The sequence below is a fragment of the Bombyx mandarina genome, chromosome 22 (genome assembly GCF_030267445.1).
Source record: "Bombyx mandarina strain Sakado chromosome 22, ASM3026744v2".
NCBI lineage: Eukaryota > Metazoa > Arthropoda > Insecta > Lepidoptera > Bombycidae > Bombyx > Bombyx mandarina.
The window spans coordinates 3,851,503-3,875,212 of NC_143228.1; the positions used below are offsets into that span (position 1 = coordinate 3,851,503).

General features: G+C 39.8%; 1 protein-coding gene across 12 annotated transcripts in view; it reads left to right on the plus strand.

Annotated features, from left to right (window-relative positions):
• The first annotated feature begins 4,668 nt into the window (after positions 1-4,668).
• The window catches only part of Ctns (lysosomal cystine transporter cystinosin), a 71,458-nt gene continuing 52,416 nt past the window's right edge, over positions 4,669-23,710 (plus strand). For 3 of the 12 annotated variants that reach the window (XM_089736798.1, XM_028174129.2, XM_089736794.1), the window contains exons 1-2: positions 4,669-4,899; positions 14,537-14,611. In XM_089736798.1, coding sequence (XP_089592924.1) covers positions 14,599-14,611 — 13 coding nt within the window. In that variant the 5' untranslated portion in view covers positions 4,669-4,899; positions 14,537-14,598. Of the gene's footprint in view, positions 4,900-11,766; positions 11,919-14,536; positions 14,612-22,121; positions 22,323-23,710 lie in introns of those variants that run through there. The other 9 variants (XM_089736800.1, XM_089736795.1, XM_028174283.2 and 6 more) reach the window with 6 other exon arrangements.

The window sequence follows — 23,710 nt, forward strand, 5'->3', positions numbered from 1 at the left end:
GCGAGCACGCACGCCGCCTCAAACGAGACGGTGCGGTACCCACGAACCGCCCTGACCGAAATCGCGCGCTGCGGACGTCGCAACGCTGCGACGTTGTCACGGGTCAGGGCGTGGCACCATACGGGAGCCCCGTACAGTGCCATTGACCGCACCACCCCCGTGTAGAGGCGGCGCACCACCATGTCGGGACCCCGCCGACGATAACGCCGCCGACTGTCGCATCACGATCGCCACAGAGCCATCGACATCTCCGGCCCAGGAATCCTCCCGGTCGGGAGGTACAAAGTATGGCTCCGCGATGATCGCGATGTCGATGAACCACTCCGCCATGGTGTGGACGAGGAGATCCTGCGCCCTGGCGGAGTGGTTCACATTCGCTTGGAGGAAGCGATGGACGTGACCCATTATTGAGGTGTCACATCCATCGCTCCCTCGTCTTCCGTCCCGCCTTGCGGCTCAACGGCCACGGCGGGAACTGACGGGCCGGCTGCTTCACGTGCAGCCGGCTCTTTCTCTGCCTTTTTCTTCTCTTTTTTTTTTTCCCGCCACGCCGCCTCTTTGTGGAAGAGGGGGCGGAGAAGCAGGCCGGGCCTCCGGCTCGATGATCGGCCCGCCGCTTCGCCGCGTCACACAACACGCAGTGTGGCGTGGCGGCGCTGCAAGAGGCTGCCTTGTGCCCAGCCTGACCGCAACGGAAGCAAAGTCCGCTGCGATCCACAGCCGATGGGCACTTGGCGAGGCCGTGACCGGTGCCAAAGCACCGGAGGCATCGCCATGGAAGTGCCTCCTGCAACTGCACGTGGGCTATCACCCAGCCCACGCGCAGCCTCCCCGGCGAGTCGGCGGGCCGACCTTGTGGAGGCGTGGCCAAAAGAGTGGCCACCTGCACAGGGCAACGCGCCCACACAGTGAAAGATCCAGAGTAACAACTCCGAGGCTCCCCCACTTTCACTTGCGCGAGGGCGCAGTTGCCCTGCGACGCAATAGCGGCGGCCACTTCCTCCTTAGTGGCACATTCATCCAGGCCCGTCACTTTGACTTCCGCCATCTTGACAGGCCTATCTATGCGCACCACTTCCGGGTCCGGCAGAATTTCGCGAAGCCGGGCTGCCAGTCTGTCTGCGGCCGCGCCGGAGTCAGCACTAGGACATACCAACAGCCGAGCCCCGCTGGCCGTCTGCCGGACTCGGAGTCCCCCTTCCACACCTATGGCGTCAACGTCGACGCTACCGCGCGCCCGAGCCATCACCTCCCCATAGGTGAGGCCCTTTTCCTTGCCAGCCGGCAGCAGGTCTAATACGACCGCTGCCGACCGTGGGGCGCGTGGTTTCTTCACCTTGCGCCCTTTTCTCCCTCCCCCAGTCGTCGCTCGACCCATTGCTTGAGGGGAGGCGACCGCAGGGGTGGTTCGGGTGCTTGGCGCTGCAGCCTTCCTTCGCCCCCGCCTCACCACCGTGTTCCAGGCCTCATCCATGTTGGACGGAGCAGGAGGTAATGGGCGGGGCTGGGGGATCTGCGCTGTCTCAGCGGCATTCACGCCCCTCTCTCGCTTTTTGCGGCTTCTGCCAGGCCCCAACTTGGCAGGCTGGGGCGGGGCAGAAGCAGCGGCCTGGGGCGGGGCAGAAGCAGCGGCCTGGGGCGGGGCAGAAGCAGCGGCTTGGGGCCTCGTGGGCTGGGCGGGCGTTCGTCGTCCAGCGGGCTTGGCCGGTGCACGAGAGCTGCGCACCGTTCGTGTGGCGGGTGCCCTACGCACCTTGGCTGCAGCCCCCGTGGGCGCTGGTACAACCGCGGTCGCTGTCGCATATGTGGGCACAGGCCGCTCGTGCGCCAGTGGAGGCCTTGCGCGTTCCACCGTAGACGTGCGGGCCTCCATTATCGCGAGACACCTCTTTAATTCCTCTATCTCGCGGTCTTTATCCGTTGCTTCCTGCGGTGAGGGCACGGGTGGCGGAGAGGCCGAGCTGCCTTGACATCCCACGACATCGTCAAGGACCACACGCATCCTGGCCATCTCCTCCCGCAACCGAGCACTCTCCGCACGAAGCTCCGCGTTTTCTACCTGCACGGAAGTGTACAGTGCCTGCAGTTGCTCCATTTGCAACCGCAGGCTAATCACTTCGTCCGTGCTTGTTCGCATTAGGAGATCGTCCAGTCGTGTCTCCACGGCGGTGGCCACGCGGTTCAGGGCTTGCACATATGTGCCCTTCAACGAGCCCGATTTGGTCGCCACCGCGGAGACAATCTCCTTCGAGACTACGAATGTCCCCCGTGGATCCGTAGCCTCCATTTCTTTGACGAGGGAGCGGGATAGTCGCTCAACCTCACCTTCCCTCACATGAGCTGCATCTCTACGGCGGGAGGCACTGGTCCGCACCGGGGTGGTGACAACCGGTTCGCCGTAGGTCACCGTCAAATTTCGTGTAGGTCCGCATCCTATGGGGGGTAACGCCGCAGCATTCACCAGCCCTTCCTCGACTGCCAGGAACTTGGCAGGTGCGGGTTCCACCTCCGAGGACTCGGAGGGAGCGGGAGCCGCCGGTCGTTTGACCGACTTCCGCTTCCTTCGAGCTCTCGGGTCAGCCTGGTTCCGACTGACGAAAAGTCCGGCGCTGTCGTGAACAAAAAGTGGCGACTCTCGACCGCTCGACACGCAGCCCCTTGCGGAGCTTTGGGTCGAGCGCAGTGAGAGCGCACTGTCACAGCGCTCGGGGTGTACGAGTGGGACCCTCTCCCTTTCGCGGCTCGTGCTGCCGCCGCCTTCCTCTTGGCAATTGTTGCCCCCCCCAGAATACGAGGGGCAGCGTGCCTCCGATTGCTCAGAGGCACGGAGGGATTCTCCTCCCGCTGAGCGAGAGGTACCCTCCTGGGGTAATATCTGTTTCCAATTGACCATTTTAATTTTTTCCTTTGTTATTTAACCAGGGGATTGGTCCCCTGGGATCGAGTGATGCCCTCGGGACTGGACTCCCTCCAGCCATTCATCCCTTCGCCAGGCATCGGAGCTTGGGATTGGGGTATTTTTTATAGAGGTTTACGTCCTCGCGACCCCGTGCCTTGCGGCAGCGGTCACCGCCCCCCACTCAGTGGGGATTACGGGTTGGCCGGTCGCCCACCGAATGCCCAGGGCAACTCGGTAGACCACCGCCCGACGCTCGAAACGAGCAACCACGGAGCCACGCCGGCGAACCGGTACCCCCCATATCTGAGGGGCGCTCCCCTGTAGCCGAAGCCGGGGACATGGCAACCAGCGGCCAGCAGTCACAAAAATGCAACGCCGGCTCACTTCCACGACAACGGGGCACAGGGTGCCACCGCTCACGGCATGCCGGCAAACCGGTGCCATCGGAAGCTGCACTCTCCAGAAGGAGCACTCTTCACTTAGTGAAGAGTGTGGAGGGCGCCGACCTTCCGCTCCTCCTAGTGCTGATTTGGTCCGCGTCATCCGATCTCTTTCGTTGCAAAGCCTAGCTAAAATATCCTAATCCTAAACCTAAACCTTAACCTAATCCTAAACCTAGGACCTTAACCTACATCTAAACCTAATCCTAAACCTAGGACCTAAACCTAAGAATCCTTGCAACGAAAAAGATCGGACGATACCTCTGGGAATGTCGCCCAGAGGATCCCGTGATCCGCCACCTACGGACGCGCCCGGTGGAAGTCCAGCATCTCCCTCGCAGGCGAGACCCGCAGCACGCAATCATTGCGTGCTGCAGGTCCCGTCCAGATCCCGGGATAAATAAATATACATTAAGGTAATTTGAAATGAAAATAATACAGAAGGTAATATAATTACGATTTAACTACCTCAATAAACAGTAATTCTCAACAGTTTTATTAATTCCTGAAACAGTTGAATGTGTTCCGATATGAAATGTTTAGAAAATCATTACATATTATCTTTGGCGATAGGTAGAAGCTTGGAAGTGTTTTTGGTATAGCTTATGTCTATGAGTGTCGGTAACTACTCTCCATGTTGGGCTGCATTCGTTTTTATTATCTATCTATCTCTTAGGTTTATGGCGTTTCCTTTTAGATTTCGCCAATTTCAAGTGTATTTAATACTCTGCTTTCTATAGCGGGCTTCGTGAACGAGCAAGGTCACAGATATTCACTAAGAATTAAGTGAGTAGCTAAGAATGTTTGATGACAGGATCTCTGTTGATTTACCTAAAACAAATAAGACGCACACAATATATATACAGGGGTTAGTTCGATAACAGACAGACAAACTACAGCTTCATATTATTATGGTTAATGAATGAACTAAGAATATAAACGAAAGGGGAGATAACTAAAGGGAAAGAAGAGATTTGAGATCAATGGGGCGAGGAATATCAGGAGGAAGGAGATCATAGAGGGAGGAAGATAGACGACGTTTTTATTTTGTTTGTTTGATTCTTCTATGTATTTGACAGGTGGGAACATACACTATAATTTTATATATGGAAAATTGTCTGGGGTTGAATACATTTCGCAGACCGACCGAAACACCATCTATTTTATTTCTAGTGTCTACATCAAGTACAATATTAAGAAGGCGCGTTTAAAGCATGTATAAATAAATATTGAAGAAATTAAATGGAAAAACCCTTATGGGATTTGACTCTTTAAACATCAACTGTCAAACATTTACTGTCAAGTGTCAATGTCATATTAAAAATAAATGACATGCGTAAACGATACTTTAGGTATAATGGAAATAAATTTAATCGAATGAAATAAAACAAAACAAACATAAAAAATGTCGTATAAATCAAATTGTGTATTACAATTATAGAATGTGAGAAAAATATGAGTTCATGATAATGAGAAATAAACTCCAAAGTGCACCAGCATGATATATTGTCATGGCTAGACCATGAACGGGGTCTCCTATTCCGCAACATTTCCATCAAGGTAATAAATTAAACAGTTTGAAAAATATTATATTACAATTTCATTCTTCTTACTTAAATCTTGCTATTTAGAAAGTAGTACAGTTGAAGTCGTCGAGGCCTAAAGAATAAGACGTCTGGTGCATTCGTATCCTAGCGATGCACCGTTGTTCGAATACCGCTGGCGGGTACCAATTTTTCTAATGAAATACGTACTTAACAATTGTTCACGATTGATTTCCACGGTGAAGGAATAACGTCGTGTAATAAAAATGAAACTGGCTAAATTATAATTTGCGTAATTACTGGTGGTAAGACTTCTTGTAAGTCCACACGGGTAGGTACCACCGCCCTGCTTATTTCTGCCGTGAAGCAGTAATGCGTATCGGTTTGAAGGGTGGGGCAGCTGTTGTAACTATACTGCATTAACATTGTATATCGTCGGCTTATTGCAAGAAGTCATTATGTGACATATTCAATATTTTGGGAAAACGGCATTTTAGTTGGAATTAGTTAGTGTTTATGTTGATTAGCCCATATTATCCTTCATACATAATTACAGTGAGAAAAATTGAATGTTTTGGATTGCTTAATATGTATATTAATTAAAACAAGTGAAAGTCGGTAGTCATATAAAATTATATATTAATTATAAACTAAAACTAAAAGTTAATGACTTCTTGCTACTGTAAGTCGGTTTTATATGTGAATTAATTATTTCTTAAATTAAAATAAAACCACAAAATACTTATCAAACCTTATTTAAATAAACAAAAACGAATAATAACATAATAATCAAAAACAATTTTTTCATAACAGTTGACGTAAGAACTTGCAATAGCTAATATTGCCAAGTACTCACGACAACTTCGCAGTCTCAAAAGTTTTACATAATATTATTTTTATTTTATTGCTCAGATGGGTGTACGAGTTCACAGCCCACCTGGTGTTAAGTTGTTACTGGAGCCCATAGACATTTACAACGTAAATCCGCCACCCACCTTGAGATATAACTTCTAAGGTATCAATCAGTATGGTCACAATGGCTGCCCCACCCTTGAAGCTGAAACGCATTACTGCTTCACGGCAGAAATAGGCGGAGTTGTGGTACCCACCCGTACGGACTCACAAGAGGTCCTACCACCAGTAATTACGCAAATTATAATTATGCGAGTTTGATTTTTATTACAGGATGTTATTCCTTCACCGTGGAAGTAGATCGTGAACATATTTTGTTAAGTACGTATTTCATTAGAAAAATTGGTACCCGCCTGCGGGATTCGAGCACCGATGCATCGCTAGATACGAATGCACCGGACGTCTTATCTTTTAGGCCAGGACGACTTCAATAAGAATCTAAAAAAAAATTCTTCTTCCTGTTAGTCAATCACTCATGTATTCATTCAATCATGTATTTTTTAATGAAAATTAGGAACTGAGCTTAAACACAATACAAAAACATAAAACAAATAAAAAAAGATCTAGGTTAAAAAAAACTGTATCAGAGGTTTCTTCTTCAGGAAGATAATTTGGGCCTTCTTTAACAGATATATTATTATACCAATGGTGTTGCTCTGCAGGCTAGGTCTTTAAAATTGGAAACGTAGTCATACCTATATTGAACAATGTTAGGTCGGTTTTTCCAAGCTTGAAGCATTTAACCTTCAAACACTGTAGATTCTGTCCTACAGTGTCAATTGACTTATTATACATTAATTTGTTTCTCAACTCTCTTAGGTTCAAGATATCAGAGTGGCTCATAGGTTCATACGGCTTCTTTGCATCAGCTCGCTGAGTTTCTCGCCGGGTCTTCTCAGCGGGTTGTGATTCCGATCCGGTAGTAGATTCATTCGCGAAGCAGCTGCTCTTGAGTTGTTAGGTCTTTTTTGGAGGCGCATGAACAGCTGTTAGCAAATCCCACCTCTCTTGGCTGAGCCTTTGATAGCCCACATATCCTGGTGAATCTGGAAAGGCCTCCGGGCCACCAGTAATCCTTCAATCCTAAAAAAATATAAAAAAGCCTGTCTGGTGTTACAGTGATTACTGCAGCTCATAGAGATCTCAACGTGAATGCCACTACCCATATTGAGACCCGAAATCGAAATCTAAATTGTTCCGTATGCTGCTTCGCTTCGATGGTGGTACCAACTCCTACAGGCTTGCCATACGCCATACCAACCATCCTATCAGTAAATACAAGTTGGCGATCGTAGTCCACTGATATGATTCTCAGATAACGATGTTGCCCGTTCTCCAGTGTATCATTTAACGTCTTCTACACTCGTGGAAAGAATGATGCTGATGGTAGATCAGGTGTTTGCTTGCTAGGTTGTGCGAAGGTTGTTCGGAACTTCAATAGTTCCAACATCTTGCTTCCTCGTCCTTGTTTGAAACATTTATTTCTTTGCATTTTGTCAGAAATCATTAACTTCTATAACAGGCGTGGTAATCAACGTATCTCGCCGCAAACTGAGCGAGCGAGGCAGTACTCTTTCGTACCACGCAAACCCACCCTCACCCGCGTTCGTCGGGTTCGTCTTATGCCCGGTGTTCCCTAGACATGCTGTTTTGTCGCATTTCACCAAACCCGATATAACTCACAAAACTACAACCGAGAAACTACGAAGGCTGCAAGAAGTTACTTTGTTCTCTTAATCAATGTTAACTTATTAAAATCATGCCATCAACAAAATGGAAAAAATTATGAAAAAGAATAAATGATTTTATGGAAATCTTTATATGACGATTTATAATTATTAACTATATTAATATCGATAAAAATCATTAAGATTACTTATTTTGCATTTCTGATGAAATTATTCATTACAGAAACTAACTAAATGTAAATAATGAATTTTATCGAAATACAATTTTAAGCTATATTATACTACATTGTTTTGATAAAGTTAATTAGATGCTGAAAATGAGTTCTGTAATGTAATGTATGCTGTTTTAAAATAATTATCCATTTAATAAAAATAACTAGTGCTGCTTAGTGAATCTTTGTAAATGCCTGACTTCCAAAGTTGCAATTATCAGTTTTCTACCAAAGACGTTACGGCTAAAATTGGCCAGCTAGAAATTAGTATGTTTTCGCATTTTGTAGGATATGCAAAAATGAGCCCATTATAGTTAAAAACGCATTTAGTGATTTTTTGCAGTTAATGAGTTCTTGCAATAAGCCGACGATATGTCTATGGGCTCCAGTAGCCACTTAATATTAACCAGGTGGGCTGTGAGCTTGTACACACATCTCAGCAATCCAAAAACAACAAACAGTTAAGTAGGCAGTTCATGTCAAAAAGAGAACTAAAATCACTAATTGAATATAAAACAAGACTTATGTAAAACAATATTAATTTGTGGTATCAGCCTATACCATCACCATAATTCTTTCCACCATCATCACCTCTTCGAGGTGCAAATAATGGGTAGCAGCATTTAGTTGTCATGTTTTGTGAGTATCCATGTAATGTAGGTAATGTAGTGGGTAATGTCGTTCTGCCTAATTCTGCTGCAATACGACTTACATGAATGTTCAATGAGAATTAAATTGAATTAGTGTAAAAGTTTTTAGTTGTAAATAGTTAACTACTACATAAGTAGTTAACACACAACAAAATGAACTACTTAATGAAAGAAGGGTAAAAAAGTATTTTAAAATTTCATATTGATAGTTGTTTGGGTGTTTGTACCATTTGAATTCGGCATAGACATCTTTCTAATGACATCTTCGTTGTTAGGTTTCTGTGGTATAATAAATTGAATAAATAAAATAACCCTATTTTTGAATTGACAGTTTTAGGTTACACAAATTAACAGCTTACAATACATCCTTTACTTCAGTCTGGCTAGCATCAATCTTAAATCATCTAATGTCCAGTCCAATTTTATTATTATTGCCTATGCAGGCCTACGGCCCACCTGACGATAAGTGGTTACCATCGCTCATGGACGTCAGCAATGCCAGGGACAGAGCGAAGCTGCTGCTTACTGCTAAGTAAGTAAGTAACTTATACAGTTATTGTTACAATATGAATCTCACAACCCAGCTAGAGACATGAAATTGTATCTCTGTCATACCATTGAAACAGCAAGGAATGATTGTTTCATAGCAAAAATATATTTGATGAAGCTATCGAACTTGTGAGATTACTCTGTGAGGTAACAATATGGGCACTAACACCAGTAATTAGGCAAATTTGATAAACTGTGTAGGATTATAGGAAAATTTAAAAATATTGGATAAGGCATTGAATCTTGTGGAATGCAACATCAATGGTTATGCAGTCTTAGTACCTTGTCATGGTCCCCACACTCCACTGTACATATCTTACAGACAAGAAGAGGCGATAATTGTTGCACGGTTTTAATCAAATAATTTGATTAAAATATTTTGTCAATTAATAATTTGAATCAAAGTTTCGGAAGAGAGAGAATTCAAGTGAGGCAGGAGGATGAAAAAGGACGCGCTTGGAGAGTAGAACTCCCCCTCGGAATCCTGATGCAACGGTTGTTGGAACAAGACCACTAAAATTCTTAAAGGGTGACCTATCTGAAACCCTGCTAGATAGCGCGTCCAAATTGTTTTTCCGTTACGCGGTTGTTTTTTAGAAAGATGCACGTAGTGAACGTCGTATTCTTCGCCATTTCATAAATAGGAATTCCGAGGGCACGCGAACCACTTCGATGACCAGGATTCTAGTGAGATCTCCATCTGGATTCTAGTGAGATCTCTATCTCGTTTACCGTCTATACGCCGAAGGATTAGGGCCGAGAGAAAAGAGCACTGTCCTGCCATGCTACGCTCTGTTGGCTTAGCTTTGACTTGGTGTTGCTACTTGCCGAAGCAAGTGAGCTCGGCCAGCACCTGAACCAGTCGGAAGGTCAGGATTGGGTTAAGCGCCTCAACGATCCGTAGGCGGGTCGAAGCACCAGACTGAATCTAATTGTATAGCAATAAAATATTTTTAATTTCCACTTAATTTTTGTAATTGATAAAAGTGACCATCAAAAATTGGATATTTAAAATGATGCAATTTATTTGACCACTACAATAATCCAACCACAACAATAATAAAATAATAATCAATGGATAATTATTTCAAGATGTTAGGTCAGGAACATGTGAAATGTTTATCAATAGAAGTTATATTCATTATCAATTTGCTATATTTACCACCAATAAACACAGTTGTTACGAAATAGGCTATTCATTTTGTGTAGTCGAATCTTGTTAGTGTCATTAGTATGAGGTTTTATGCCCAATAAATAAAGTATTTATTTTGTTATAGGAAAAAATAGGTTGATGATCGTCATGCCCATTTTAATTATTTTTTTTAACTTTTTTTTTTTAAATTATATATTTTTATTGCCCAATTGCGAACGAGCCCACAGAGCTTATTTAGTATTAAATATTATTATTATTAATTAAACCGGAGTCCCCAGAAATCACAAGATGAACGGCGGCATTCACGTTCTACCATGAGACTTGGATCAAAGCTCCAATTGTTTTTTAAAACGGAATGTATGACGGGTTGGCGCCTAAAACAGGCAGGATATTGATGCGGACTTACAATACGTCCTATCACCAGTAAGCGCCGATAGAAACAGCGACCGTCGTATTTATATAAGTTTAAGTGTGCTTGTTAAGTGCATAGACGAGAGCTCACGGCTCGCCTGGTCCTTAGTGCTTACAGGAACCCATAGACATTAGAAACGTACTCGTAAATGCCGTCAACCATCTTGAGACATGAGTTCTAAGTGTCCGTTTTATAGTACAATGGCTGATCACCCTGCGAACCGAAACATATTATTGCTTCACGGCAGAAATATGCAGGGTGGTGGTGGTACTTACTCGTGCGCGCTCACAACCACCAGTTTCGTGATGTCGTTGTTTTATAGCGAAATTATACTGGTATTCAATGTTTTTAATCTTTTGAACGCGATGTGCGCTTTGAAAAATGCCGGGCTCATCCCTAAAACCTGATTATTCTGTCAATTTATTTAATACAAAAAGATCTCATTGAATAACATAACTGATAAGGAGATGATAAGCAGTAAATATTATTGAATTGTAAAGTAGTTATTCAGATGCATTCAGAAGTCGATTAACTTGAATGTAAATATTTTGCTTATTAATTGTTATTGTGCTGGTGATAAACATGTTAATTAACCGAAACGATTGAAAAATAAAAGTTTGGAATGCAATTGACTTTTTATCGCAAATTTACAAGATGTTAGACTAAACATGAACCCATTGTTTTCAATTCATAAAATATATACATTTTTGTGAATCTTTTGCACAATTTAAAAATCTTTAATTCTTAAGAAACTAATAGGTCTAGTATTCCCATTGATATAGAAAAAAAAGTCTTATTAATATTACTTAGATTATTAATTACTTTATGATGGCCATAGCTATATTTAAATTTCACTTCGAATCGTAGCTTCATTGGTAAGACGCCTTGTGTCGAGGACTTCGATTATTCCGGAGGCTAACCGCAGGGCGGGTACCAATTTTGCGAATTAAACACACGTAACATGCAAAAAGTATAAAATTACGTAATTGCAGGGCGCACTGTCCGCCCACGCGGTCGATACCGTCATCTATTAATAAGCATTTTTTTATTTTATTAGGTGGATGAACGAGCTCACGGCCCACCTAGTGTTAAGTGGTTACCGGAGCCTATAGACATCTACGACGTAAATGCCGCCACTTACCCTGAGATATAAGTTCTAAGGTCTCAGTATAGTTACAACGGCTGCCCCACCCGTCAAACCGAAACGCATTACTGCTTCACGGCAAAAATAGGCAGGGTGGTGGTACCTACCCGTACGGACTCACAAGAAGTCCTGCCACCAGTAAAGACTTGTTTTTGTTATGTAGCAAACGGAAATTCCTGTTTGAAGAACATCCGTTATACAACACAATCAAGACTTGAATCTTATGGTGACTGCGTGGTAATGTTTATGGTCTTCAGTAATAAAAGACCAAACGGGTGGTGAGACTGTCTACGGCGATAAATAAAAACTAACAGCGTAAGTTAATTTCCTTACGAAACGTTTCGGCCTAACATTGAGTAGATAAGAAGGTTATAATAATAAAATAATTCTGACCTAACTATGGCTGCTGAATACTAATAAGTGATCCGTCAACTACCATACAATTGATCAATTGTAAGAAGACAGATACGAATTCAAGTACCTACATCTTTTATACTACGTGCAGTTTAGATTGCAGTACACAGTTTTCCAGTTCTCGTAAATAAATAAATAAGTGGTTTTATTAGGAGGAAAATTAAATTATAAAATAAGGCGCATCGGGTTATTCATTTCTTGTTTTTGTCTATGGTTTGAATCATATCGAGGCGTAAACTTTACTTTTTTTTTTCATTGCCCTTGTAGGCAGACGAGCATACGGCCCACCTAATGGTGAGTGGTTACCGTCGCCCATGGACTTTAGCAATGCCAGGGGCAGAGCCAAGCCGCTGCCTATCGCCAAGCCGTTGCCTACCGCTGATACATGAGGCCGTCAGCGCAAAAGTGGCCTAACCCACAATTTTTCATAATCATGCTTATATATTATGTATATTTCAATTTATTTAAAATATAATCAAATTTAAACTAAACAAACAATAAACAAAACCGGCTTATCCATAGTTTCACCCATAGATAGCAAATGGCTTTGTAAACATTATTTTTGCGCGTATTGTTTTTTTAAAATTCAAATTCATGAAAACTTAAACCTCATTGCTCCATAATAACTATGGTAAGCTTAGGTCACTTTTGCGCTGACGGCCTCACATATAGATACGTACTTGGTCATGTACATATGTATACTAAACTATATTCTAGTAGTGATCCTCTTTGATAAAATATTATAAACCCGTTCAACTTTAGAAAGTCAAATTCGCTGTACTTTGCACTACATAACGCAATACATCCCTGCGTGCATTCGAACTCTCTAATATCAATAGAATGATAGGATAAGAGCCATCCGCAAATTACTTCCTTTTTGACAGTGGTCAGTAATGTCAGATGGTCGGATTTATTGGCTGATTACCGTTTGTGACTCGGTTGACATACCGAGATAGTGCCAGTTTTTTAACGTTCCCGATAGCGTAAAAGTTAACTCACATTTGTATGTTAAGTATTATTAAATATGTAGGTAGTTTGGAAATTAAAAACGCCGCTAAGCAATTAATTTCATAGATTGTTTTTTATCCTTTTGATACTGGTCAGAGCGTTTTAAAATTATTGAAATTCATTTGTCCTCTACGTGTCTTAAAATTTTCAACCTAAGCAAAAATCTTGAGGTCTATGAAAATGATGTTCAAAGATTTCATTAGATACATACTATATAAATCAAATTATTAAAGGCGTGTTAAAAATGAAAACCGTAAGTGGATAGACTAGATTCTAGATATTTTAGAAGATCGATATTTTAAAATAATAAAAAATCAGTTACCGTTTCAAGATTTAATATTTAATATTTCCGACAATTCTTGTAAATCAAACGTGCAAAAGGTACATTAAATATTAAAAACTCCGGCTTAATATTTATCAAAATAAGAATTTATTGCAGTTCTTACTAATACAAAAAATATATATATTATATTTCTTGAATCTGGAATGCGAACGTCAGGATTCATCTAGGTGTTAAGTGGTTACTGGAGCTTATACCTAATCGTTGGTTGTCTAAGGGCATATTAAAATTTCACGCGGACCGGTAGGTGAGCTCACGGGCTCAACCTGAGAGAGTTGCAACACTACTTTTACTGGTGGTAGGACCTCTTGTGAGTCCGTACGGGTAGGTACCACCGCCCCGCCTATTTCTGCCGTGAAGCAGTAATGCGTTTCGGTTTGAAGGGTGGCGCAGCCGTTGTGACTATACTGAGACCTTAGAACTATATCTCAAGGTGTGTGGCGCATTTACGTTGTAGATGTCTATGGGCTCCAGTAACCACTTAACACCAGGTGGGCTGTGAGCTCGTCCACACATCTAAGCAATAAAAAAAAATAAAAACCCTAGCAAGAGCAGTCCTTCGCTGAATCTACTAATGGATCGAAATCGCGACCCACGCAGAAGATCCAGCGAGAAACTCAGTGGGTAACATCACTACGTGTACAATGCCAGTCATCTTCGGAATTGACGTCGAAGTTTCCATTGTAATCCGGTCTGCATCACCCTTCCAACTAGGAAACTAATTTGTAGAAGAAATAAAATTAAGATGCCTGCTAGTGAATTGCTTGTAACACACGCTTCTACCAGTTCATTTTGTTCGAGTTGTTATCAATATTAGGGCATATCAAATCGTTTTATAGGTTTTCTGGATTCGCATAACGAATCGATGGTCACGGTTATTAGTTGTGACGAGTAACTCTATAATGTAAGAAATTACCGGGGTTTTTCAAATTTTTTTAATGCTTAGATGAGTGGACGAGCTCACGGCCCACCTAGTGTTAAGTGGCTACCGGTGCCCATAGACATAATAAAAGATAAATGTCGCCACCTACCTTGAGATATGAATTTCTAAGGTCTCTTTTTTTTCCTACCTATTCTAGTAACTTCAAGGGATTATATACTAGATTCTCCGCGCGAATTTCTCAGTTTTTACAGACGAATTTATGTGGGTGAATTTATGTGATTGTTTCAGATGTGAATCTTAGAAAAGGGACAACGGATTGCCAGAGCGTCAAGGAGCGAGAAAAATAATGGATGAACACAAGCCGTATGTCTGACTTTTAATTTTGTTACACTTCCAATCAATTTATTTAATTTCTGCTTGGAATGACAAGTCCACGTGAGATGGAGTTCTTATACTTCAATCTGAACGATATATTTTTTAAATGAGCGGTAGCCTTCACTGCGGCTGTCTGTAAATTTGAATCCGGTGACCTGTATTGTGGTTTCACTGGATATCTGATCTTGTGTTATTAAAACAGTACGAAGTTTGAACACATAGAACTTTGAGTTACACTGGTCACATTTTAGCATTGGTTTTAATTTTAATTGCACTTGAATATATTTTCTTTGGCCTTGCAGGCATTTTCCCTTCATTTTCAATATCGACGCTTGAAAGGCAAACGTGACTAAGCGACAATAACTGCTTTATACATAAATGATAGGCAATAACCATATTCGATGCGCAAAAAATATATATTTCTAGGTCTATTAAAATCATTTCAATCCTACAGCTAGATTCGTTAAAATAAAAATTTTTCAGATATTTCAACTTTAAATTAGTCTACTGTAAAGTTCACGCATTGTCGCTTAGTCACGTTTGCCTTTCAAGCGTCGATATGCTTTTATTAGCTTCATACGTATGTTAGTATGTAACGGAATCTTTGTACATGATTTTGCTCCCTTTAAAATGTTGGATTAACTCGAAATTTGGCATACTTATCAAGGACCGATGACAATTCAATATTTGAAACAGTTTGATCCGTTATCTTTACCAGGATAATTAGCGATTTTTTGTTTTCCTGAGACCCGGAGTGTCTGCGTCAAGACCAAAAAGGGAAACTACCAGACGCGCCGATCACCTACTTCTCGGATAAGTTACCGAATGACTCGGATGAAATTTTTGAAAAATTGAGTAAAAAATGATGTTCCTATAAAAAAGCGTGGGGTGCTTTTCAGGATAATATCAAAATAACCCTTCTACTCATATCTGTTCATTCAAATATTTATAACTATTGATACCATGCACCCCACGCTTTTATTATTATTTAATTTATTGGGTACCAACTTCTTATACATTAGCACAGAACATTACAAGTGGTTTAGACATTGATCTCACACTAAATTCTAACACAATTGCAGGTACCGACTGCATGAATTGGTAAAAACAAGCGGTTCACTGTTTGCTACTAGAAAAATAAAAATATAACATTACAAGAAAATTTTACATTATTTACACATTACTACATTTACTACCAAATACATTAATTTTCTTTTATTTTATTGCCCATGTAGTCAGACGAGCATACGGCCCACCTGATGGTGAGTGGTTACCGTCGCCCATGGACTTCAGCAATGCCAGGGGCAGAGCCAAGCCGCTGCCTACACACATATTTATTCGCATTCCTTAAAACTGAAATTATGAATTGAATACCTATTAGTAGTTTGAAATCTTATGTTTTGACTATTAATATTTGATAAAAAATTCAATGTAAACATAAATAATTTTATTTTCGAATGATATTTTTTAAATTTAAGCCCATTTAAATGTGTCATTTAAGTGAAGAGGACGGACTAAAGTAATTTCTAATTATCTCTTTTATATTTATTTCTAGTTATCTTATATTTAAAAAAAAAACTTATAAAGTCTTATACTTTTTAATTAATATCTTATACTAAAAAACCTTACATTTCCATGATGACTTGCGTGTTCCTACTTGTTACTGCGAATAGTTTTCCTAGTTTAGCATCGATAAAACTGCTTTAATCAAAATGTTCATGACATTTAGAGGGCAACGTTCTAAGTGGCGAGTGTAATTAACACAATCATCCTTGAAATGCGATAAGAGAAGCGTTCTAGATAATAAATATGATCTTTGTATCCCTCTTTTTTAAAGATTCGAAGATAAATTTGAACACATTCGTGGTTCAATACCATGCATTTCCCTTAGTGAATAATGTTGCCATATTCATCTAGTTTAAGTTTTACTGAAAGTCGAATACGTGTGTAGTAAACAACCCCAGAGTAGGATTTTCTTATGGGTTGGCTGGTAGGTAAATGATTGGCAAAAATGATTCGGATCGAGAACCCTAACGACCAATAGATCATCAATAAGCGTAAGTGTGTCAAGGTAAATAAGTTATATAAAGTGTATTCATGAGTTCTCACAGAGCAAGTTTTAAATAATAGGAAAATTGCTAACCGATCTCCCATACGCTAAGTACGCTATGGTTTATAACGAATAAATCACCATAGGATATTATGGAATATATAAGTAGCAAAAATACTCTTTTAGACGTAACTTAACTTACTATACATTCTCTTTATCTTTTTCCAACGTACCACACCACTTTTCTTAATAAAGCCCTAAAGCTATGCAAATACCTACGTAACTGCAAGTCATATGCAAACCAAATTGATTCAGTCACTGTAAGATTAGCACTGTCCCAAAATGCACTAATCCTACTAAGTATCGTATCTTACTGTTTGTTGTACATTGTATAAATTTAGTGCAGCTACTGCATTACTAGTGCTCGTATAGTGGTGGAAATTAGATCGTGGTTCATTCCAATTTTTTAATTTTATGAACGTGAAAAAAAAAAACATTTCAATTCCTGAAATAAACCTCCTTTCAAACAATTGCAATTACTTTTGTCGAATAGCATACAATGTACCTGCATTAATGTAGAGTATTAATTATATCAGCTTTTTTTTGGTCTGGAGGAAATCGCCGGACTCCCGCCCTTCACTGGGAATTATATCAGCTTAAACAGTTATCTAATCGAAAAAAAAATACGTATGCAATTATGATTGTTCGTAGAAACACATCACATGGATGCTTTTGTGTATTTATAATACGAATTATTATAATTACCATGACAATCGTTGACGCTGACAATAGATTTAATTAATTATACCGTGAATGGTGCATGTGAGATTTTTTGTGATTGTGATGGATTGAGTTTTTTCACGCTCGGTTAAGTGATATAATGTACGAGTAATACTTATTATTTTTCTAATTTCCGATAAGGGTCAGATAACCGCCCAACACAAAATGGACTATGATGACTCGTCTGCTATTCTAGAAAAAATAAAAATAATAATCAGTCTTCAGGACGACCTTATTTAGGACAATCAGTTCAATCCCGCCAGGCAAACAACAAGAATTACCCCAGTGTAATACTGAAGGTTGCAGTTTTTTTGCCGTTGGATTATTTATTCGTTACTAGCGACCCGCCCTCGGTTCGCTTCGGAAACTGTAATTTATTATTCATTTCTCCACTATTTAATGGATGTTATTATACATATAAACCTTCCTCTTCAATCACTCTATCTATTAAAAAAACCGCATCAAAATCCGTTGCGTAGTTTTAAAGATTTAATCATACATAGGGACAGACAGAAACAGGGACAGAGAAAGCGACTTGTTTTATACTATGTAATGATTACACGATTTTATTCCTAAAAGTTCCTTCAAAAGGAAGTCCTTCATAAACCCGTGTTAAAGACGAAAATTTGCTAGGTTCCGAACATAAGTTTATGACAGTATGGTTATAGTGTATAGTTGTAAGGCATCCGATGTACCCGTATCGGGCGATGCAACTAAGTTCAAATCCAATTTGGTTAAGAAAATTCATGCTTAACACGTGTTCACGGTCGAAGTCAACGATGAAGGAATAACATCGTATACCTAATTAAAATCAAAACCGTGAAATTGGTAAATTTGCGTAATAGCTGGAAATATAGACATTAAACAACGCAAATGTCGCCCAACCACACAGCCACCCACCTTGAGGCATGAATTTTAAGTATCAGTTTTACACTACAACGGCTGTCCAGAAGCTGCAGAAAAGGGCACATCTCTGAAAATGTAAAATGTTCAGGAAATGAAAAAAACTGATTTTTTTCTAAAGCAGTGTAAAATTTAAAATATTAATTTTTGAGATATATTTTAGTGTTAATTAGCAATTGAAATTACTGGATTTATTATAAAATGGATGTAAGTAAGCCTCAAAACTACATGTATATGAAAAAACGTATTTGACAAAATATGCGACATGTGCCCTTTTCGAAATTGCATATTCAATTAGACTTTGACCTCAAAGTCCAAACTCCTATCGATCGATTGCCATCGGGCGATTCACCGGTATTTTTCTGCCAAAAATTAGCAGGATCAACACATATTCGTGCGGACCTACATACGGTGGTCATTCCATGCAAGCTCAAGAAAAACTGGCACTTTCTCTTCGAGTTTAATAAACAGATATAAAAACATGTAATGATGTAATGCGTGTTTGCCGAGTGAAACGGGCTGTTTGATGCATATTAAAACCACGTTTCAACCAATAACCCTCATTACAAGTTTACGAACTAGTTATATTTGTAGTAGTGTATTTGTTTCTAGCTTATAGCTCTAGTCACAAATCGTGTGCACCTATGTTTTTTTTTGTTGCTTAGATGGGTGGACGGACGAGCTCACAGCCCACCTGGTGTTTAGTGGTTACTGGAGCCCATAGACATCTACAACGTAAATACCCCACCCACATTGAGATGTAAGTTCTAAGGTCACAGTATAGTTACAACGGCTACCGCACCCTTCAAAACGAAACGCATTACTGCTTCACGGTAGAAATAGGCAGGGTGTTGGTAGCTACCCGTGTGGACTCACAAGAGGTCCTGCCACCAGTGAATGTACATACTATATGTACTATACTAATGTACATACTATATTAGACAATCGTATGTAGGTTCTCAGCGATACAAGATGTGCTTATTGCAGAGACTTGAGAAATTGTATTTAAAACGTAAGGTTGTTGCAAAAAAAACCTTAATTAAAAGTACTTTAATGTTTTAACCGGTTTGATTGGGAACATCGGAAATAATAAAAGGACCAATAAAACGCGAAATTAAAACGTAGTTTAGTTATGTCTACGACTCGCGAAACTGAGCAAGAAAATGCTATAAATTTTCATATTCTTATTCTTACATTGTCATTTTTCGAATAGAATTGATTTGCAATGCACAACGTTCATTGAGGCAAGCCTGTGTATTTCTTAACCCATATACACAGCCCACTGAGTTTCTCGTCGGATCTTCTCACTGGGTCGCGATTCCGATCTGATGGTAGATTCAGCGAACCGCAGCTCTTGTTAGGGCTAGTGTTAGCAAATTCGCTCAGGCTGAGCCCGTGAACTCACCTATCCATCTGGGCGAAGCTAAATAGCCCTTTAGGCTATCAGCGAATAGTCCAAGAAACAAAATGTGTTTCATTGTTCAACCGGAGCTATACACTCGTTAACAAAGAACTGAAATGCCGTTTTAGGTAACTACTAACTAAACCTCATTTATTCTATTCTTACCGACATCTCGTATGAGTTGTCTTTAGTAAACTTTATAAATATGATGGTTGATCTAATGGCTTTGGTTGTAAGTATCGAATGAAGAATCCCGTGGTACACTAAATTTAATAATTGTTGATCAAGATGAAGGTACAGTAAAGTGTAATAAAAATTAATTCACAATGTTTTTAAGTTTTCTTAAAAAAATACTAGCGTGGCTTTGGATACGACCGTCCTGCCTCTCTCAGGTTTGGAGGGTAGGATAAACATTATTCTTATTGCGATTGGGATTTAAACCTAATGCTTCAAGTTATAATTGTGCTGTTTAGATTTTGATGTCTACTAGTATACCCGCTAATAACTTTGAAACTTTAATAGAAACATTAAAAGCTGACAGAAAACATTTGCAATTATATTTTAATATCATGTTAATTAGTATTGTGCAACAGTACAAAATGTCTAATTAAAGTGTCTTCAAGGCGAAACGTTCGTTCACTTTGGCACGCTCCAATCTGCTCATTACAATAGTAAATGAGTTGTTGTCCTTGGCCAACTGTTAATAAAGTATCATCTTGTATATCACGCACGTAACCAAGCGCTTGGATGGTTGATTTGGGAATTCGCAAAAACACCTGTCAGTCTATACGGATGTCACCTTCCTAAGGGCAGGGCAGCCGTTCTACTCTGAAAATCGAGATTTAAAACTCATGTTTGAAGGTGACTCTTGTCAAGCACCACTCACCCCAGGTGACTCGTGAACTCGCCGATCCAATATTTTTTATTGCTTAGATGGGTGGACGAGCTCACAGCCCACCTGGTGTTAAGTGGTTACCGGAGCCCCCAGACACCTACAACTTAAATGCCGCCACCCACCTTGAGACATGAATAGTAAGGCCTCACTTTTAACAGTCCAACAAGCATGTACTGGTGGTAGGTACTACTTACTAGTGGTAGAACCTCTTGTGAGTCCGCACAGGTAGGTACCACCACCCTGCCTATTTCAGCCGTGAAGCAGTAATGCGTTTCGGTTTGAAGGGTCGGGCAGCCGTTGTAACTATACTTGAGACCTTAGAACTTATATCTCGAGTTAGGTCGCGCATTTACGTTGTAGATGTCTATGGGCTTCAGTAACCACTAAACCCAGGTGGGTCTTGAGCTCGTCCACCCATCTAAACAATAAAAAAAATGTCTCGCGCTTATCAATGAAATATTTAATTAGCATACTTTCGTCCACGTGTGGACAATGTTTTTTTTTTAAGTTCTACATTACCCAATAAAACGTGATTTGAAACATAAAAAATGCGTCATTGATGAACGTTGCACAAGTTTTTGAAAAATGTTTGGATAAATGCATTATCATCGCTTCAAAATATTACGGGCGCTAATCAATTATTTTTCTTTTGAATACTAGATTTAATAAATTTAAAACGTATCGCATTACTACATAAATTTTTAACTAAATTATTATTATTATTAGAGTATTTCTTTCCGTTCTCACAAGACTTAAACATGAGGCACCACACGTGCAAAATAATCCACTATGGACTAGAGTTATATTATGATATAATTCGCTCTTAAACTTGTCTTTTTAGGAAGTAAACAGTTTACTGTCATTATCAGCTTATTCGGTAATTTTGAAAAAGAATCTTTAAAAAAAAAACCCTAGCTAGTTTAATGGTAAGCTAAGCACTATTCTTTCGACCGTTGTCCGTGACCACGAAAACTGAAGTAATCGAAACTTTAGAAATAATATAATAACTATAAAAAAACTGAGATAAAACTATAGAAGCAGATTTAAAAACTGCTTAAGTAAATCTTAAAGAGATCGATTATATAGAATACAATAGTTTTAGAAGTAGATTATTGTCAAAATATTTTAAGTCAAGGTTACCTACAACTTAGAATAAGCTAGGAAAATACTTGGTAGGAAAACCTGCCCTATGATTAAACTAAGATCGTTTCGAGAAAAATAACATTTACCTGTAAACAAATCACTATTGTCGCCAACAAAAATACCCACATACGAGACGGGAAAATTATAGAGAGCATTCAAGTAGGTCAGGAATGGCTTCGTTATCTGCGTGACATCATCCAGGAATAATGCTGTGGTGAATGATGATGACACAGCAGAATCATTCTCATTGATCGTTTGGTACCGTGGTCGCCGGCCGGCGTAGTTATGGCTGTTGGAAGAATAACATGACATTCTCGATTTTGACATAACGCGTTCCCGACACAGCCGCGGTCCATGCGTGTTATCATTCCGCGACTAGCCATAGCAGCGGTCGCACGTGCCGCAGTTAAAAATTTTAACTTATTCGTATTGCATATCAAATTTTTATAGTAATAAATTATATCTTTAATTAAATAGTGTATTTGTGTTTTGTGAACGAGCGGTACGTTTTTATTTTTTAATAATTGTAAGTGTATTTTTACGTTCACCATCATGCCATTTAGATCAATATTAAAATCAATAGATTTTCGTAGTTTTTATATTTATTTCAGTTTATTTAATGATAAAAGCATAACTTTCACGTGAGTATTATAAAAAAAAAGAAATAAATTCAAATTATAGTACAAGTAGTTTATTATCAAAATATGGAACCAAACAAAGATTGCTATCATCTTATCTTTAATATCCATATATGTTGTTACATATCTCTGTTCAAACCTTGGCTTTTAAGAGGCTGAACACCGTGTGATTTGCATTTGAATCGTTGGACATATTTAAACAGTAAACGAAATTCTTAGAAAATCAAACAAAAGAAAAACTCTTTTCAACAATCTTATGAAATTTTTTGACCATTAAAATTTTTTAACTAATAAGAACAAGATCATAAAATTGCAGGTTCATCCAGTATTTTTTTAAGGTAACTTGATGTACGAAAGTATTTTGAAATGGGAATTAAAATTACGTGCAGAGTTAATTAAATACGAAAAACTGTCGCGCCATATAAATTAAATACCTGCTCATTTCTGCATAACCGAAATATGACCGTTTAAAATGTACAAAAATATTTATCATTCTAGTCAGCTTAACGATCGTTTCTAATCATTGTTTGTTCTTCTGCAAACTGCTCTTAACAAATAGCAAATAAATGGAGCCAGTTATTTCATTTAAAAATATTCGAACTCCGGTCGTTATTAAAGCTGATGTAAATAGTCTGAATTGTGTTTTTTTTGTAACTCCGAAACTACTATTGTGTATACAAACAGTTTTATTATTTACGTTAATATAAACAGTAGATGGTTAAAATAAAATTGGTTAATAAAAAAAACAAGAATATAGTTAGTTATATGTATATGATTACAACATATGAAATATGTACTAATTATTTAATATTTTTTATTTTTATTTTTTTTATTGCTTAGATGAATGGACGAGCTCACAACTCACCTGGTGTTAAGTGGTTACTTGAGCCCATATATATCTACTACGTAAATGCGCCATCCACCTTGAGATATAAGTTCTAAGATCTCAGTATAGTTACAACGGCTGCTCCACCCTTCAAACCGTAACGCATTACTGCTTCACGCCAGAAATAGGCAGGGTGGTGGTACCTACCCGCGCGGACTCACAAGAGGTCCTACCACCAGTAATTACGCAAATTATAATTTTGCGGGTTTCATTTTTATTACACGATGCTATTCCTTCACCGTGGAAGTCAATCGTGAACATTTGTCGAGTGATTGTCGATTCATTAGAAAAATTGGTACCGGCCTGGGATTCGAACATCGGTGCATCGCTCAACACCGGACGTCTTATCCATTAGGCCACGACGACTTCAGATATATAAATATAAAGTGT